General features: G+C 41.1%; 1 protein-coding gene and 1 non-coding gene across 12 annotated transcripts in view; both read left to right on the top strand.

The window, feature by feature from the left end:
* Window positions 1-4,683: 4,683 nt before the first annotated feature.
* Window positions 4,684-19,647, top strand: part of TOMM20 (translocase of outer mitochondrial membrane 20) — a 289,783-nt gene continuing 274,819 nt past the window's right edge. For 3 of the 11 annotated variants that reach the window (XR_014146344.1, XR_014146343.1, XM_081824301.1), the window contains exons 1-4: window positions 4,685-4,969; window positions 10,717-10,763; window positions 12,185-12,266; window positions 16,160-16,302. Coding sequence is in view for 8 of the 11 variants with exons in the window: in XM_081824301.1 (XP_081680427.1) it covers window positions 4,849-4,969; window positions 10,717-10,763; window positions 12,185-12,266; window positions 16,160-16,302 (393 nt within the window). In the remaining 3 variants the exon portion in view is untranslated. Of the gene's footprint in view, window positions 4,970-10,716; window positions 10,764-12,184; window positions 12,267-16,159; window positions 16,303-19,452; window positions 19,544-19,647 lie in introns of those variants that run through there. The other 8 variants (XR_014146345.1, XM_081824305.1, XM_081824306.1 and 5 more) reach the window with 6 other exon arrangements.
* Window positions 5,399-5,533, top strand: LOC115936758 (small nucleolar RNA SNORA14). The gene has a single exon (XR_004072158.1). It is a non-coding gene; the product is annotated as a small nucleolar RNA SNORA14 (small nucleolar RNA).

The raw sequence follows: 19,647 nt of genomic DNA, 5'->3' as shown, positions 1-19,647 counted from the left end.
CGAAATACTAACCTTTTTTTTTTTTTTTTTAAGATTTTATTTATTTATTTGAGAGAGAGAGAATGAGAGAGAGCAAGCACAGGAGAGGGGGGAGGGTCAGAGGGCAAAGCAGACTCCCCGCCGAGCAGGGAGCCCAATGCGGGACTCGATCCAGGGACTCCAGGATCATGACCTGAGCCGAAGGCAGTCGCCCAACCAACTGAGCCACCCAGGTGCTCTCGAAATACTAATCTAATACGAATCCCAATCCCTAAGAAGAAAGGGTTTTAAGCGCTGTTAAATAATGGCCACTAATTTTTTTTCCCTTTCTCTTGAACTTGTGAAAAGTGGAGTTCTGGGTTTTTATTTTCTTTCATCAACCTAGTAATAAACTAACCCAAGAATATTATGAAATGTTGCTTTGATTTCTTAACCAGTAATTAAACTTGTTACTGAAGTCCTTGGCAAACTGTCTCAAGCAAATTTCTACTTTTATTTCTGTTTTTTAATTTGAAAAAATATTCTCCCAGGAAAACTTGTGATTCTTAAATTAGTGTCATGCAGTAGAATGAAACAGTCCTTCAAAAAATCCCATTTAAAGGATATTTTCTGATAAAATATGGTAATTAAGTCACAAAGTATAAAGTTCAATAAGGGGAGAGAATATCATTGCATTCCCCTGGGGTTCAAGTTCTTGCTATGGCTGTTGCCCATCTCACAAATCTTAACCAAGCTGCATCTGTGCCCAGGAGGAAGGGGGTGGGAGAAATCCAGGGGTGCTGATCTGAGGCAGGCAGAATCTATGATACCACGTGTATCAGGTGAATAAGGGGATTGAGTGAGTTATTACTGATATTTAAAAAAATCTTTCTTTTGGGCATAGCACCAGGAAAACCTAATGGTTCTTTAAAATGTAAATTGTAGAAATCAGAGCTCTATTCTCCTATATCCAGAGACTGGATATTTCATGTTTAGCATCTTCTATGGTGCTTAGAATATAGTTTTTCATAAGTATAGTTTAGTAAATACTTACTCCTTGATAATCTTGAGCATTTTTGCATATATTCCCAGTTAAACTTACATAAAGATGCTTTTGCCTGTATAGACTATCACTGTAGATGGAGGGTATATATGGTATAGAATTTTCTTGTGGGTATCCTATAGTGTGTATATTAGTGTCCATTATACTGTGTATAATTTACAGTATATATATATAAATTTGTATAACTTTAGTCTTTAACATAGAGTGCTCCTTTTGGTCTCCAGGTTTTTGTGTAAAGAGCCCTGGACTGGAGTGTAGGGGCATCTTGTTCTTGACCCAGCTCTGGCTGTGTGTGTGCATGATGTTGGACAAGCCTCTCAACCTCTTTATCTAAATATCTTGATTGGTGAAATAAGGGACATGGACTAGAGCAGTGTTCTCATACTTTTTTATTACGATCTGTTGTAGTAGCTTTAACTTTACTTTGCGACCAGTACAAACATGGATATGTTTAACTGACATGTATTGGTCCTTACTATACATGTTGCTTTCTGGTATATGTATATTTTTAAAGATTTATTTATTTGAGAGTACGTGTGAGTGCGTGAGCAGGGGGAGGGACAGAGGGAGAGGGAGAGAGAGAGAATCTTAAGCACTCTCCCTGTTGAGTGGGGAGCCTGATGCGGGGCTTGATCCCAGGACCCTGAGATTGTGACCTGAGCTGAAACCAAGAGCCAGATGCCCTGCTTTCTGATATTTTAAATTCTATATTATTAAAAACACTGGTTATGATCCACTAAGGGTATTCCACAACTCACTAATGATTTGACTCACAAACAAGTGTGGGGGTTCCAGGCTGTTCCTATTTCAGGATTCTATGCTTAAGTTTTACAACAGGTGTTTTAAAATGTAGAGTGGTTAAGGGATAAAAAGGCGCAAATGTTGCTGTAACTGCTTTCTATAAACATGTTGCCTGGTATATCATAGGAGTGACCTGAACATTTACCTCATGTTTACTGTGCACAACGCAGGGATAGTTCTTTGTTCATTCAGGAGTCGAAATCTTTTTTTTTTTTCTTAAGATTTTATTTATTTGGGGGTGAGAGAGAGGGAGAGAAAGAATGAGCAGGGGGAGGCGCAGAGGGAGAAGCAGGCTCCTTGCTGAACAGGGAGCCTGATGCGGGGCTTGATCCCAGGATCCCGAGATCATGACCTATGCCAAAGGCAGATGCTTAACCAACTGAGCCACCCAGGTGCCCCTAGGAGTCTTAATCTAATGGCCATGTAGTCTGTTCAAGTTTTCAAGAGAGTGGAGTGCTAGGCCTCATGTCATCTGTATTTCCTTGGACAAGTCTCTTTTGTTCCAACACACCTGAGGCTCAGGATATACTTCTAACAGCTGAGGTTCACTGGCAACGTTTTGGAACTAGAAGAATGAGAATGTTTGCAGTGCATAAGGAGAAGCTTTCTGTGTTACTCTGTGTAAATCTCAATTATTTGCTTTGGTACATAATGCATCTCCACACTCCTCTCCCTCCTCCACCCCAGTCCAGGCAAAAGCATACATACCTTTGGTCCAATTCCCGTCTTCCAAAGGGTCTCAAGTTCATCATCACATAAGCAGAAGGGCTTTCCCGGACTCCTGGACTAGGTTAGAGCCTCCAGCTAAAGGTTTCCGCAAGTACCCTTATAATAACTTCTGACACCAGCTACCCAGAGTTAGGCCAGACTTCATAGGTTAAGAGCACAGAGAGCACAGCTTCCTACAAGACTGCCTTCAGACCCCAGATAAAAATTTGGGGGGGGGGCTCCAGGTCTCTCTTATAACCAGCTGGCTATTAGTTTGGGGGTTCCCACTACTCCTTCAGGTTCAATAATTTATAAAGACAATTCAGGAGCATGTTACAACTTTTTTTTTTTTTTTAAGGTTTTATTTATTTATTTGACAGAGAGAGAGACAAGGAGAGAGGGAACACAAGCAGGGGGAGCAGCAGAAGGAGAAGCAGGCCTCCCGCGGAGCGGGGAGCCCGATGTGGGGCTCGATCCCAGGACCCTGGGACCATGACCTGAGCCGAAGGCAGACGCTTAACGACTGAGCCACCCAGGCGCCACCATGTTACAACTTTTTTTAAAAAGTGCTTTTATTTATTTGAGAGAGCACAAGCAATGGTATGGGGGGCGGGGCGGGAAGGGCAGAGGGAGAGGGAGAAGCAAACTCCCCCACTGAGCAGGGAGCCTGACACAGGGCTTGATCCCAGGACCGAGATGGTGACCTGAGCTGAAGGCAGACACTTAACTGACTGAGCCACATAGACGCCCCTACACTTATCTTTTTTTAAGTTTTATTTAAGTAATCTCTATACCCAACATGGGGTTGGAACTCACCACTGGGAGATCAAGTTGCATGTTCCTCTGACTGAGCCAGTCAGATGCCCCAGGAACATGTTACACTTAGGATTACAATTTTATTATAGCAAAAAATAAAAACCAAACCAGCCATAGGGAAAGACACATAGGGAGAGGTCTGGGAGAGTCCCACACTTGAAGCTTCTGTTGTCCCCTCCCAGTGGAGTCAGAACACCTCACCCTCCTAGCACATGGCACATTGGTGTAGACACTACACAGAGTATTGCCAACCTGGGAGGCTCACCCGCTTCTGCGTCCTGAGTTTTTATTTGGGTTTCATTATGTAGGCCGTGAATCTCCAGCTCTCCTCCCCTCTAATTCCCTTCCTCCCCAGGGGTATCACCTAGATCAAAGTCCCAACCCTCTAACCACAATGTTGGTCTTTCTGGCCTGGCCAGCCCCCATCACCAGGGGACTGCTTAGCATAATCTGTCAGGACTCACCATGAGTAAGAGCCATGGCTGTCACGCCTATCCCTCCCTAAGACTGGGGACAGAGGCTGCCACTTTTATTACACATCCTTGTATGTGCCTTCTCTTACCCCTCTCAATTTGTAAAGTTATTTTATGTCTGCTTTCTGACCAAGGTTTTGTCTTTTTATTTTTTTAAAGATTTTATTTATTTCAGCAAGAGCGAGTGAGCGCAAGCATGAGCAGGGGGGAAAAGCAGCAGAGGGAGAAGCAGACTCCCCACTGAGCAGGGAGCCCCATGCTGGTCTCCATCCCAGGACTCTGGGATCATGACCCCAGTGGAAGGCCGACTTGCTTAACCGACTGAGCCACCCACGTGGCCCTGTCTTTTAAATTCAAACTACCATATATTTCCAGAGACTGTAAGACAACTCATGTTTTCAATTTTTTTCAATCTCTTTTATCCGTTTTTTCCCCAATATTCGCTCAGCTTAATTTTCTTCCACCCCTCATGAAACTATATTGTAATATTCTTTGACACTGAATCACTAGATTATGGTGCTTGCTGCACAGATTGTGAGCAATCTCAGTTCCATTCAAACGAGGCACAAGTTGCCTTTATTATACAAGAGTAGGAAGAAGCATTTGTCGTCAGCCCCTTCCATCTCTATTTGACACAGCAAGAATGTCAGCTACCAAGTCTTTAGAGTATGTACACGACGGCCACGCACCATCTTCGCTACGTCACGCTCAGCGGCTTCTGAGGAAGGGCGAGATCCCCCACAAATCCTGACACCAACTCACACCCCACCCCGAGGCGCCTGGGCGGCCGCACCTAACCCCCTGCGCAGGCGCAGAAGCGGCGCGGGCTCCGCTGCTCAGGCACTGCCGCGGACGTGCCGGAGGACCTCGCGCTGCTGGGGCCGGAAGTGCGTGCGCTCGGTCTTTTCGCGTCCCTCGCGGCGAGCGTCAGGGCGCAGTGGCGTGGTCCGCGCTGAGGGTTCACGGCCAACTGCTTCTTCGCCGGCCCCGACGCCGCCGCGCTCGCTGCTGCTCCTCGATCGAGGGAAGATGGTGGGCCGGAACAGCGCCATCGCCGCCGGTGTCTGCGGGGCTCTTTTCATCGGGTACTGCATTTACTTCGACCGCAAGAGACGGAGTGACCCCAACTTCAAGAACAGGCTTCGAGAACGTGAGTGGGTCCCCTCGGCCCCGGGCCCGCAGCGTCCGTCCGCCTGTCCTTCGCCGCCGCGGCCGCCTCCGCGGCCGCCTCCGCGTGCCTGCTCCCCGCTGCCCACTCGCGGGGCCGTGGGGGGAGTCGGGGGTGCCCGGCAGAAAAAGGCGGCGGCGCCGGCTGCGCGCTCCCGGTGTCGCTCCCGGCTCTGGTGCCCTGCAGGATTCCCTCCATTTTGGAGGGACGATTTTTCCCATTTTGTCTTCCCCAACCGCTTGTCGTCTGAACGCGCTCTCGTTTGTATTGTAATTTCGGTGTGTGTGTGGGGGGCGGGGGGCTCTTTTTGCCGTTCACCTTTTTAAACCTTTCTTCTTAACTCGAAGTCGTGTGTTTTGTCTTTTACGAATTTGTGCTTGAAACCAGATCCGTAAATCAACGGTATCGTTGCTGCATTCTTAAACCCTCTTGGTAGCTTCCCTGAAAATGCTTCCAAGATATGAGTGAATGCTATAGAAATTGCAGGAGAGTCCAAAAGGCTGCGCTTCTCCTGTGGCTCAGTCTTATTTCATACCTGCGACATCTTTTAAGAGAGGTTCACATGACGGAAATCATGTCACCAAAACCATTGTGGTTTTTGAATTTCGGAGGCCTTATTCGCAGCAGTGGAAGAGTAAATTTGTTGAGATAAGTAATTTTGTACCTATCTAGGTTGCTCAGTCAAAATAATGTCTAAAATTAAAATTGAGGGGCACCTGGGTGGCTTGTTTGGTTGAGCATCCGACTTGGTTTCAGCTCAGGTCATGATGTCAGGGTCGTGAGTTTGAGCCCCGCATGGGGCTCCCTGCTCAGCGGGGAGTCTGCTTCCCCCCCCCCCCGTTTTCCCCTCTCCCCACTTGTGCAATTTCTTTAGAATAAAGAAATCTTTAAAAAATAGCATTAAAATTGATACCGAAGTTATTAAAGCCGGGACGTTAGGAAGGCGTGATTATCTTAATGAATGCTTAGTATTTAATGAAGCAGTAGTAAATAATTTTAAGTGTTCAGGAGCCCCACGTGGCTAGTGACCTAGCCTCTTGGGGGTATAGGTATAAGATGACCTTACACGATCTAGAATATCACATCTAATTCTAGTTATCTTATGTTTTAGGAAGGAAGGTATACAGAGAATTTATTTTATTTACAGTTAGATAGACTAATGGAAAGAATGCTATTTTGGATTCAGACACTCAGTTTTCCAGGCCCAGGTGAGTCACAGATTAGCTGCATAATTTTAGACTTTCTGAATCTTAATTTCCATAGCTCGTAAAATCAGGTATTGTCGCCTGCCTCTGGTTGTTTTTGTGAAGACTGAGCTGTTTGAAGTGCCCACCACCATTCCTGACAGAGAGCTAGCCCCTCCATAAATGCTGGCTGTAAGCATAGCTAGAAATTCAGATCATTTTTTGGTAGTTTCAATAATAGCTGGAGGGGTGGTGGTGGTGGCATAGCTACAGAGCGCAGTAAAGAATGGATTAATCCTTTCTTCCTTTGGAAACACTGCAATCTATTGTTAGAAATCTTGAGAAAACTCGTTTTTGGTTGAAGAAATCATAGAAGCTGTCATTTTAAGCAAATTGAGAGATTATTTTCAAAATCCCTTTTCCGTCATCTTCAGTCCATGAATTTTTTTCTAACGTTTGCAGTGGCCTCATGATCTCAGTTTACAGGCTTGAATGATGAACTGAGTAACCCTGGGTGAGCGACTTAAAGCTTTAGTTTTCCTCTTTTTTTTTTTTTTTAAAGATTTTATATATTTATTTTTGACAGACAGAGAGAGAGGAAACACAAGCAGGGGGAGTGGGAGAGGGAGAAGCAGGCTTCCCGCAGAGCAGAGAGCCCGATGCGGGGCTCGATTCCAGGACTCTGGGATCATGACCTGAGCCAAAGGCAGACGCTTAACAGTTGAGCCACCTAGGCACCCCTCGTTTCCCTCTTTTGTAAAATGTTGTAATACATAGGGAGTTTAGTATAAAGTCCCTGACACATGGTAATTGATGGATGCTATAGATTATTTATGAATATAATTATTATTTGACCTTTTCTTTAGGAAGTAAAACTTGTATTCAGAGTAATTCTGCAATCTGTAAGTTCATGTTTTATGTGTATTTTTGAAAGTAGACAAAGTCTGTTTTAACTTGTTAGGTTTACACAGTAGCACTTGGGACTGATTTCTAGTAAATACTGATGAGTCAGGGTTTAATTTTGCTCAATGAATGTTTAACTCCATGATTTTTCAGTCTGTTACCATCTTTCACTTTATTACAGAGATAGTATAATAACTGATAAGGTAACAAGTAAATTGTCTTATGAAACTAAAGCTAGAATTTTAATCTTATGCTAGAAATTTAAAGCAACTAATCAATCTTAAAATTTGGTAATTGTATCAAACATTCAAAAATGATCACTCTCCACCCACCACATTAAAAAAAAACTCTAAGATTGGATAATAATGGAAACTAAGTTTCTCTCTATTGGGTTTCATCATTATTGTCATTTTCCATAGATCTGGTTTAGCAAACTGTATTTCTCTGTTTATTCCACAAACTTGCCATGTTCATTTCTGAGGTGCCTTTTATTTTTATGGGAATGTCTTCACTTCTGTTAGAAGGTAGCAGAGGGATAGTGAAGTATTTCCCAAACTGAGAAGGCACTTTGAGACTGGAAAATGAAGCAGGTGACTCCATACAGTTTACAGTTTTATATAGCGTAACTTACTGACGGGGGAGTGGGCAGATGACGATCCAGCTGCACAGTTACTCTCCACAAAGTCCAGACCTTGGTCCACATTTCTAGAGTGAGGGCACTAGCAGAAGAGCATTGTTGCAGGATCAGAGGATTTGCACGCAAGCGCCTAAATGACAGCTAACCTTTTATTAGCTATTGTGGCACTACCTGTGCATCAGGAAGGAGAGAGACTGTTATCTCTCACAGATTCATGGGAGGCCAAAGAAAGCCTCCCCCAGTCGTGGCCTTGGGCCTCTCTAAGATACGTACAGGAATCTCCAAGGGACCTGGAACATACAGCCCCAAGAGAGGTCATCCAGTGCGCAGGAACAAGATGGAAGGCCAAAGACAGAGTCAGTATTGTCCACATTCTTACAGCTTCTCTACAGCATGCGGTGGCAATACAGAATTATGTTTGAGGGCACATGTTCTGAAACTCAGCTGCTTGGCTTTGAATTGCCCCTCTACCACTTACTAGTTGTGACCTTGGTAAATGTTCTCGTCTGTAAAATGGAGATCATGATAGTACTTGTTTTAGTGTTACTGTGATGATCAAGTAAGCAAATTAATAACCTTTAGAATAGTGTCTGACCCCGTAGCATCTAAAACTTACTGGGTGCTTAATCTTTTTTTTTTTTTTAAGATTTTATTTATTTGTTTGACAGAGACAGTGAGAGAGGGAATACAAACAGAGGGGGAGTGGGAGGGAGAAGTAGGCTTCCCGCAGAGCAGGGAGCCCGATGCGGGGCTCGATCCCAGGACCCTGGAACCATGACCTGAGCCGAAGGCAGATGCTTAGCGACTGAGGCACCCAGGCGCCCCACTGGGTGCTTAATCTTAACATCTCAGTGTTCCTTTATCTTCATGTCTGCTGCTTCTGTGAAGTCGTCCATGTCCAGAGTCTTAGTAGTCTTCTTCTGGCACTAGTGAAATTCAGTAATTAGTTAACCTAGTATGGTAGCATTCATTATTTTCTGCCTAAGAACGGCCAAATGAAAACCTTAAACAAATTGAGGGTAGAATGTTACGGTTCTGTTTCCCTACAGTTAGTTGCCCGAAGGTGAACACCTGAGGAAAGGTAGTTTGTTAGAAAAATAGGCAGTCTTCAAGTCTATGTATAAGATCAGCTTATTTAATGTACTTTTTGTGGTTGAAACTGCTAGAATTGTATTTAAGCCTTAGAGTTGTAGCACTTTAGGTGTTTTGGGGGTTGGAGTTGGCAATAGGTATTGGTGTGGTTAAACCCAGTTTGTTAGGGTAGATAAGTTTCCTGGACCACAGTAAATTAACCCATCTCACTGCAGTTAGGCAAACAGGTCACTGTCTCTAGTCATGCATTGATTGAGACTTGAATTTGTAGAACACTTTAAGGTTTTCAGAGGACATTTGCTTGTTTTATGAAGCTTTTGTTTCTCACTGTGGTGGTTAAACGTGCCTTATCTTTAGAGAGCTTAAGAGATTTATTTGTCAGAGATCACCCAGGTAATAAGTATTAGAGCCTTAACGTTTTTAGCTATGCCACAGTCTCCGTGTTACTGGTACGTTTTAGTGACTTGGGAAACTTTAGATACTTAGCATAGCACAACTCCTTAGCCGAGTTGCTGGTAGTGAGCTATCTTAATACCAGATACTTGCTGAAGTAGTTCATTACCAACTCCTCATACGGTACATTATAAATCAGACACTGTTAAAAAATACTTTACATGCATTAACTCATTTAATCTTCACAACAGCTCTGTGAAGCATGTATCATTCTTAGGCCAGTTTTACATAAGAGGGAAGTGAGGTACAGGTTACTCTAACTTGCCCAAGGTCCCACTGACACTAAGAAGAGCTGGGATATAAAACAAGCTTGAGCTTCCCCTGTGCTAACACCCTTTCAAATGGAGTATATCATTAAATAGCAATTTATTTTTTACTTTTTGAAAAGTTTTTAAAGATTTTATTTATTTGAGAAAGAGAACAGCTCAGCCTGTGGGAGGGGGGAGGAGCCGGAGGTGGAGGGAAAGGGACAAACAGACTGCACTGAGTGCAGAGCCCAACGCAGGCCATCCCATGACCCTGAGATCATGCCCAGAGCCAAAACCAAGAGTCAGAAGCTTAACTGAGCCACCCAGGAGCCCCTATAGCAATTTAAAATATTGTTAGTGTCCTTTATTGATTTGGCTTAAGGGTTTTAAGATTAAACATCACTCACTTTTGAGATATGTAGTGTTGCTTTTTCGAATCAAAAACAAGACAAAAAACTAAACAGTTTACAGAGTGTAGGCAGAGGGTTTTTTTCTTAACCAGCCAGCAGTAGTTAAGAATTTTGCAGTGCATTTTTAAAAAAATTTTTTAAAAAAAATTTTAAAGACTTTATTTATTTGACAGAGACACAACACAGCGAGAGAGGGAACACAAGAAGGGGGGAGTGGGAGAGGGAGAAGCAGGCTTCCCATAGAGCAGGGAGCCGGACGCGGGGCTCTATCCCAGGACCCTGGGATCATGACCTGAGAGGAAGGCAGACACTTAACGACTGAGCCACCCAGGTGCCCCTGCGGTGCATTTCTGAATACTGTCTTCCTACCCCCTTTTTTCTCATTTAGGAATGTCACATAGCTTTCAACTTTCAGTAAAGATTGAACCTGTTATATTTCAGTAATAAAACTTTGTAACAGCTGTGGTTTAATTCTTGCTTGTGTTTCATGTCCTGTGTAGCTGGGGGCGGGGGCGGGGCTTGCTGTGCTTATGGCAGTTAATCACCTGTTAGAATTGTCTCCATCTTTAAAATTGCTGATCTTGGTGCCCCAGAGGGAAGGAAAAAGCTCTTGCCCAGAAATGTCATATTGTCCATGGCTCATTGACCGGAACTCAGACCCTGACAAATCACAAGGAGACGAGAATAGGAGAGCCCTACTCTGGGATGTTTTACAAATAGAATGAATGACTGCCACAGCAGTTTGACTTCTTTTGATTCCTATTTTAATAATGGTAAAATGAAAATACTCCATTTCTTGCAGGAAGAAAGAAACAAAAGCTTGCCAAGGAGAGAGCTGGACTTTGCAAGGTAATCTGTTTTTTTGTTTATATTGTATTTATATATATTATAGAAATAACTTTACTAAAGTAAGTAAATGTTAATCATTGCACATATAGCTTTTCTTTTTTATTAAAATTAGTTCCATTGTCTGGATTCCCAGGACTTGGACTACAGGATCAGTATTGGTTTTTTTTTTTTTATTCATTTGAGACAGAGAGATACAGAGAGAGAGAGAGAGCATGAGCAGGGAGAGAGGCAGAGGGAGAGGGAGAAGCAGGCTCCCTGCTGAGCCAGGAGCCCGATGTGGGGCTCGATCCCAGGACCCTGGGATCATGACCCGAGCCGAAGGCGGACGCTTAACCTTCTGAGCGACCCAGGTGACCCAGTATTGGTTCTTTTTAAAGTAAGTTGAGGCAAAAAAATTAAATCAGAAAATGTTACATTTTGTTATTTTGAAACAATCAGGTAATTAATTAACACAGCTAAGTGACTGGACACAGTAATAGTGAAACTAAGAGTCAACCACTTTGTTCTCTTAGGTCTACACTACCTTTCTGAAATACATGTTCGTAGTGTTTCAGTAGCCTTTTCTTTCTAAGGACCTGGGAAGGTAGATACAGACATGCATCAGTGTGTATTTTTAGATTCAAGAATAATCAAATTCTTGCCTATGCTGGGATAGTTGATGACAGATGCCTCTACTTTCAGAAATTTAAATTTTGCATCTGTGTTGGTAATGAGAGTGTATATAATATTAATCAGGAACCAAAAACTTCCATTAATAGAAGTCTGGGTTTTTTAAAAGAATAGGATTTTTTAATAGTAGGTTTATGTTTTTTAATAAGTCATATAGCCGATGGCATTATATGTTACCATAGTCTGGTAATATGTAACAAACTATGAAACAAAAACAAGAAATGCAAACCTACTTAAATAAAGCTGCTTTGTAATAGCAAAAAAATTTAGAAGTAGTTCATGTGCAACAAATAGATCATGATTAAGCAATCCTATTTCTCAATGGAATATTCTATTACTACTTAAAAATAATCTTTTAGATGCAGTAAAATCTATACAAAATAATACTGGGTCAGAAGAAAGTTGATTACAGTTACATAAAAATATAAAAATGGTAATCAAAATAGTATAAATAGTAAAGTGCCTATTTTATGATAGAGAATTGTATTCATTTTTTACTTTAGGTTTGATGTACAGCCTTCTGAGAACTGTTCTAGTATCAGTTTGATCAATAAGTATTTTTTTCTTATATTCATTTAAATGTAGATACTAAACTAATGCTTGTAAGTATTGAAGAGTAGATTTCTTTTTATCATTTTTTATAATGAGTTAGTTTTTTGTTGTTTTGTTTTTAGTGGCATGATCTTCTGTGTATTGGTTATGTCCCCAGCATAATTTTGGTATCATTTATTAACTACTGTATTTCCAAACAGTTACCTGACCTTAAAGATGCTGAAGCTGTTCAGAAATTCTTCCTTGAAGAAATACAGCTTGGTGAAGAGTTGCTAGCCCAAGGTAAGTCATTAAAAGATGAGGAAATTAGAATTCTTCACAGTAACTATAAATTTATGGTGATAAGGGGCTTTTTTTGGTGTAGTGTAGCAGCTTTTAAAAAAGTTACTCCAAATATTTCAAGACAAGTCATTTACTAATGAGAAAATTATTTCATTTAAGAGTGGCTCTAGGGGCACCTGGGTGGCTCAGTCGGTTAAGCGTCTGACTCTTGATTTTGGCTTCAGGTCATGACTTTGGGGTCCTGAGGTGGAGCCTTGCCTCGGTCTCTCTCTGCAATATGTAAATAGTAACTGAAGGAGTGTGATCTAGGCATATACTACTTCTTCATCTAATCTTCAGGTCTTTTCTAATGTTTATAGGAAGGAATGGCTAATACAAGTCCCAGGGAAGGTTAATTTACGTGTCAGGGTCACACAGTGAGTTCATGGTGCTTGATTTCAGGACCAGCCAGTGATCTGAATCTGATCTAGAGTTTAGGCTTTGTGCTTTACATATTCAATTAAGGATTAAGGTTCTTTTTTTAAAACATTACTATTAGTGAAGTTAAAATGATGAAACTGACATATTTGAGAACTATAATTCAGTAATTTAGTCTTAAATGTATTTATAAATTTTTAGTGACAAATGAGCTTTTACTTATTTTTAAAGATTTTTATTTATTTGACAGAAAGAGAGATAGAACACACAAGCAGGGGGAGCGATCAGGGCAGGCAAACGTTCAGTGGACTGAACCACCCAGGCCGCCCCAGCTTTTACTTATTTTTAAAAGATTTATTTATTGAGACAGTGTGTGTGCGCAGGGGACTCGGGGGGTAGGAGAAGGGGCAGAAGGAGAGGGAAAGAAAAAGTCTTAAAGCAGGCTCCACACCCCAGTGCAGAGCTGTCAGGCTCCATGCCAGGACCCTGAGACCATGACCAGAGCTGAAGTCGAGTCTGATGCTTAACTGACTGCACCACCCAAATTAGCTTTTATTTCAAAAGTAACTTTGAAGTATTTGCTATCATTAATAAAAACGATACTAGGTGTCGAATTTTCTTATGATCATTGCTGTATCATAGATTTAGATAGTATTGAAATACATGACGTAGGTCATTTGTGGTTTTTTATTTGTTTTTATGGAAAGGATTAAAGGTTTGAGGTGGTGGTGACATGTTACTTTTTGTCTTGTCTCCCCCTTCCCAGTAATTTCTTGCTTTGCTTTTTTCTTTAGGAAACAGTTATCTTATTTGGATGGCATAGTAGGCTGATAATATTTATAAATAAAAATGGAAATGCCTTACTAGAAAACAATTTTGGCCTTTTTACCCCATTACAATAAGAAACCTGAGGTTTATAATGATTTTTTTTTTTTTTTTTTAAGATTTTATTTGACAGAGACAGCGAGAGAGGGAACACAAGCAGGGAGAGTGGGAGAGGGAGAAGCAGGCTTCCAGCCACGCAGGGAGCCCGATGTGGGGCTCGATCCCAGGACTCTGGGATCATGACCTGAGCCGAAGGCAGACGCTTAACGACTGAGCCACCCAGGTGCCCCAGAAACGTGAGGTTTAATCATGGGGTAATAGTAAAGCACTTAAATCTTCATAGACCTCGTTTGAGAGACTCTGTTACTTTAATATTTGAAAAGAAAGCTGCATATATAGGAATATGTGTCGAAGATATAGGTTGTAGTATTTCATTTCATGCAAACATTCTCAAAATATTTTGTTTATGCTTATAAATAAAGAGGTCTATTTGATACTATCAAAATAGAAACACTTTTAATTAATTTATTTTAAGATTTTACTTATTTGGGAGAGAGGGAGAGTGAGCAGGGCATAGGGAGAGGGAGAAGCAGACTTCTTGCTGAGCAGGGAGCCCGATGTGGGGCTTGATCCCAGGACCCCAGGATCATGACCTGAGCCGAAGGCAGATGCCTAACTGACTGAGCCACCCAGGCACCCCAAGAATCACTATTTTAAATTATTTTACTCACAGTCGGACATGTTAGAAAAAAGTACACTCATAATAACTTCTGTTTGGATTGTCTTGGAGATCTGTGCATTGTGGCCATCTGTTGACTTAGCTGTCAGCTCCAGATTGAGAAGGACAATAACTCATGGTGGCTGGGAGGAAGGCCAGGGAAGGATAGGCAAGAGTTACTCGTTTTCCCAAGCTCACGTTCCACACTTTAGCTCAGTATTGTCCAGAGGGTTACTTAACTTTGTCAAGCTGCCTTTCTTGTGGAAACTACCAACCGAACCTGAGGTGGTTAGATTTAGGGAAAAAGTCAACATCAGAGTAAGTCATGTGAAAGCATGAGTGATTTAGGCAGTGAACTTCGTTGGTTGGCGGTCTCCTCCATCTGGGGGTCCTCCATAAGCATAATTCTTTTTTTTTTTTTTTTAAGATTCTTTTATTTATTTATTTATCTGACAGAGACACAGCGAGAGCAGGAACCAGAAGCAGGGGGAGTGGGAGAGGGAGAAGCAGGCTTCCTGCTGAGCAGAAAGCCCGATGTAGGGCTCGATCCCAGGACTCTGATCATGACCTGAGACGAAGGCAGATGCTTAACAACTGAGCCACCCAGGCGCCCCATAAGCATAATTCTTTTAACTGAGCCAGATCTCATCTCAGGATGATGTGAACGGGCCCAGGTCTGCAAGTGCAGAGAGGAAACTGCATTGAGTTGCTGTGGTGGATCATTAACTGTTGCCAGTGTATTTAGAAATGTTAGGTGGTGTCTTGGGATCCTGTGTTCTACACATAACAATCCAGAAGCAGCTCTGTTTCCATTTAATAATCAGAATTAATATCCCCAGGCAACAGTGTTGTAATCCCTTATATTGCCTGTAAATTCAGTGGTATGAGGATTCAGTGGCCAAGCGGCATCTTAATTTCCAAGTCATTGGAGCCATCGTGTCCCCCCATTGGAGGTCCAAGCCCATGCAGAAAGAACTAAGTCTTTTGTATTTTCCATTTTTAATGCTTTGTAGAGTTCTGCTTTTTTCAGTTTGAATACCTCAGTCTTTAGATTTTCTCAAGTGAAATGTTACAGCAAGCAATGCCTCTTCTTCATATACCATTCTTCAGTCCCTTATATGGTCACGTTCTTATTCAGGGTTGGAAGACTTGGTGTCCATTGTAGGATAAATTAAAAGAAAATCCTACCACTCAGAGATAATTGCTATTTTGTTACCTGCTTCTTGCCACTTGTTAGTATGACTTTTTCCTACTAGCATCACTTTCTTAAAAAGATTTTTTCTTTTTTTGAATTTGCATGTGATAACATTCAAAATAGTATAAGGGATTAATCTAAAGTGAATTTGGGCCTCCTTTCCACCTCAGTCCCCAGTCTTCCAGTTCTTTTCAGAAAAGTAGTGTTCCATAGTTAGCAGTTTCTTTTTAAGATTTTATATATTTGACACAGAATGAGAGTGTACGCGAGCAGAAGCAGGGGGAGCGGCAGGCAGAGGGAGAAGCAGGCTCCCTGATGAGCAGAGAGCCCTATGTGGGACTTGATTTAGGACCGTGAGATCATGACCTGAGCCGAAGGCAGACACTTAATCGACTAAGCCACCCAAGCACCCCATAATAGCAATTTCTTACATAGTTTTTCAGAAATATTCTAAGTTTATAAATAGTAATATACTTGGACATTTCTGCACTTTAATTTCTCCCTTTTTGTATGTGTTTTGAAGACACTTTCATATCAGTACCTGTGATCTGATTCGTTTTTGTTAATGCTCTTATAATATTCAGTTCTATGAATGTACTGTAGATTATTTCCAAGTTTTTACTTGTGTGATGTTTTTGGTCAGTATCGCTTGGAGATACACTGAAGGCTTTAGAGTTGAATTTTTGACAAAGGCAAAGGCTTTTCAGGTCACATGTTATTTTTATGTAAATCTTTCAGGCGAATATGAGAAAGGTGTAGACCATCTGACAAATGCAATTGCTGTGTGTGGACAACCACAGCAGTTGCTCCAGGTGTTACAGCAAACTCTTCCACCACCTGTGTTCCAGATGCTTCTGACCAAGCTTCCAACAATTAGTCAGGTAAGGATTTGAAACGTTAAAAAAGTGAGTAGAATCTGAGAATTCAGTGTTTTAGGGACATTGACATTTAAAAATTAGTCTAGTGAACATGATGAAATTATGAAACCCATTCATTCCTTGGAATCAAAGTAGAATTGGAGATAGCAGTGCTTGAAATTTTTCTTTTCCTAAGAATATTGGAGTGAGTGAGCATAAGATCTAGTCATTGTGCCCTACGTGTGGATCAGGATACGTTCGTCTCGTAGTATGAAATCTCAGGCCTTGGTATTCAAATACCAAAATTCAGGCCACTCTCAGCTACTTTCTGAAACTAGCTTTCTATCGACTCTTGTGAGCCCATGCATTCAGTTATGTGGCCTGGCATAGGGGGCCGAGATGTCATAGCCTGAAATTAGATCATAAAGGATTGTGGATACCCTCTAACCTCACTTGTCTAAAGGCCCCAGTGCCTCTGCTTCTGCCAAGGTGGGCTTTGAGCTTGGAGTTATTTGACTACATCTCCAATCTATATTGAACACAACACCATTTGTATAAAAGAATATATACAACTTAATTCATTAAAGTGCATTTTGTTCATTTTTAATTTTTTCCAAGGAACCGAAATGAATCTATTTTTTGTAATAGTTTGTTTATTCATGTGTTAATTTCCACAGTTGGTGTGATTTAAAATTGGTTATTTCTTTTTTTTTTTTAAGGTTTTTAAAAATTTATTTATTTGAGAAACAGAGCATGAGAAGGGGGGAGGGTCGGGGAGAAGCAGACTATCCACCAAGTAGGGAGCCCGACGTGGGACTCGATCCCAGGACTCCAGGATCATGACCTGAGCCGAAGGCAGTAGTAGCTTAACCGACTGAGCTACCCAGGCGCCCCTGTAATTGGTTAATTCTTCAAACTGATCTTTACTCAGATTGGAAAGGGACTGGAGAGTAAATAAAGGCCCCAAAGATTTAAGGGAAAGAGTTGATAAAACTAAAGATTTGGTCTTAATCCTTCTTACTTAGACTAATATGGTTCCTGGTCTATCTAAATCAGACTCTTCTGTTTAATATTATATGCTCTTGGAAAGGCAGCATAGCATAGTGCCTTTGGAAGATGGACCTGAGGGTGTGAGGTCTTCTGAAATGTGGATGAGTTCAGGATGAAACCTGAACTCCTCTTTATAAAAATGGCCTCCTTTACTCAGTTAACTCATGTTATCTGGAAATATTTTCAAATGCTAATTTTGGAATTACTGTATTCCTTCTTGTATGATGACTGAGCATTTTCAAACCAGAAAGGGTAATGTTAGGAGCATAGAATGACCAGTAAAGTGTTAATCAGTATTCTTAGTTTATATGGGAGTGAAAAGATACCTTGAATTTTTTTGGTTTTAGTTACATAATTGATTAACATGTAAAACAGTATAATGTATCTCTCCTTGGATTTTGAAATGCTACTAACAGTAGTGTGATCATTATTTTCTTTGATAACAGTGTTTAGAAGTGTTAAATATTGAAATCTCAGAATGGGTAAACTTTAGCAAGATCTGATTCTTTGTATACAAAGGACATTTTTTTTCCCTTAAAAAATTTTTTTTAATTGAAGTATGTTGACACACAATTTTATATTAGTTTCAGGTGTACAACTTACTGATTTGACAAGTCTGTACATTATGGTCTGCTCACCACAAGTGTTGATACTATCTGTCTGACCATACAGTGGTACTACATGATCATTGACTATATTCCTTATGCTGTACTTTTTATCCCCATAACTTTTTATCCTTGAATAACTGGAAGCCTGGACCTCTCACTCCCCTTGACTCATTTTGCCCCCACCCACTTCCTTCTGGCAACCACCAGTTTGGTGGTATGGGTCTCTCTCTCCTTTTTTTGTTTGTTCATTTGTTGGTTTTTAGATTACACATATAAGTGAAATCAGATGGTGTTTATCTTAGTGAAATAACACTTATCATAACATCCTCTAGGTCCATCCATGTTGCAAATAGCAAGATCTCATTCTTTATGGCTGAATAATAGTCCATTGTATATGTTTACCACTTCTTTATCCGTTCATCCATTGATGGACACTAATGTTGCTTCCATATCTTGGCTGCAGTAAACCTAGAGGTGCATACATCTTTCTGAATTACTGTTTTTATTTTTTTTCTTTTCTTTTTTTTTAAGATTGTATTTATTGGAGAGAGAGAGCACTAGAGGGAGAGAGAGAGTGAGCAGGCATGACTGGGGGGCAAAGAGAGAGGGAAGAGCACGTGCAGGGAGTGATACAGACTGGGATCATGACCTGAGCTGAAGGCAGACGTTTACCTGACTGAGCCACGCAGGTGCCCCGTATTTTCAATTTTCTTTGGGTAAATAACCAGCAGTGGAATTACTGGATCATACGGTATTCCTATTTTTTAATTTTTTGAGAAACCTTCCTGCTGTTTTCCACAGTGGCTGCACCAGTTTGCATTCCCACCAACAGTGCATGAGTGTTCCTTTTTCGCCACATCCTCGCCAACACTTGTTATTTCTTGTCTTTATGATTCTGGGCATTCTGACATGTGTGAGGCGATATCTCATTGTGCTTTGATTTGCATTTCCTTGATGATTAATGGTGTTGAGCATCTTCTCATGTGTCTGTTGGGAAAATGTCTATTTAGGTCCTTTGCCCATTTTTAATTGGATTATTGGGTTTTTTTCCTCGTGTTGAGTTGTATGAGTTCTTTATATATTTTGGATGTTAATCCCTTATTAGATATATCATTTACAGATGTCCTCCAGTTCATTAGGTTGCTTTTTAATTTTGTTGGTTTGCTTTGCCATGTAAAAGCTTTCTATTTTGGTGTAGTCCCAATAGTTTATTTTTGCTTTTGTTTCCCTTGCCTGAGGAGACATACCTAGAAAAATGTTGTTAAGGCCAGTGTCCAAGAAGATTACTGCCTATGTCTTCTAGGAGTTTTATGGTGTCAGGTCTCATGTTTAGGTCTTTAATCCAGTTTGAGTTTATTTTTGTGCATGGTGTAAGGAAGTGGTCCTGTTTCATTCTTTTGCATGTAGCTGTACGGTTTTCCCAACACCATTTATTGAAGAGACTGTCTTTTTCCATTGGATATTCTTGCCTCCTACAAAGGACTTTTAAAAATTAAATTTTTTTTTTCTTTTTCAGAGAATTGTAAGTGCTCAGAGCTTGGCTGAAGATGATGTGGAATGAGAAAATGTCAACATAATCTCAATTAAAAATATTTTTAAAATCTTAAGTCGGAAGATGAGCAGCTCTGGGGGAAAAAGGGCAAATAGGCTTGTTATGGACTGTCCTACACTGAAATCTACCAGAGTTAATTTTTACTTTGTGTAGATCCAT

Source organism: Leptonychotes weddellii, chromosome 6 (genome assembly GCF_054177405.1).
Source record: "Leptonychotes weddellii isolate Sample4059 chromosome 6, ASM5417740v2, whole genome shotgun sequence".
Taxonomy (NCBI): Eukaryota; Metazoa; Chordata; class Mammalia; order Carnivora; family Phocidae; genus Leptonychotes; species Leptonychotes weddellii.
Note: the sequence above shows the minus strand (reverse complement) of the source record. Positions and strands in the feature narration are given on the sequence as shown.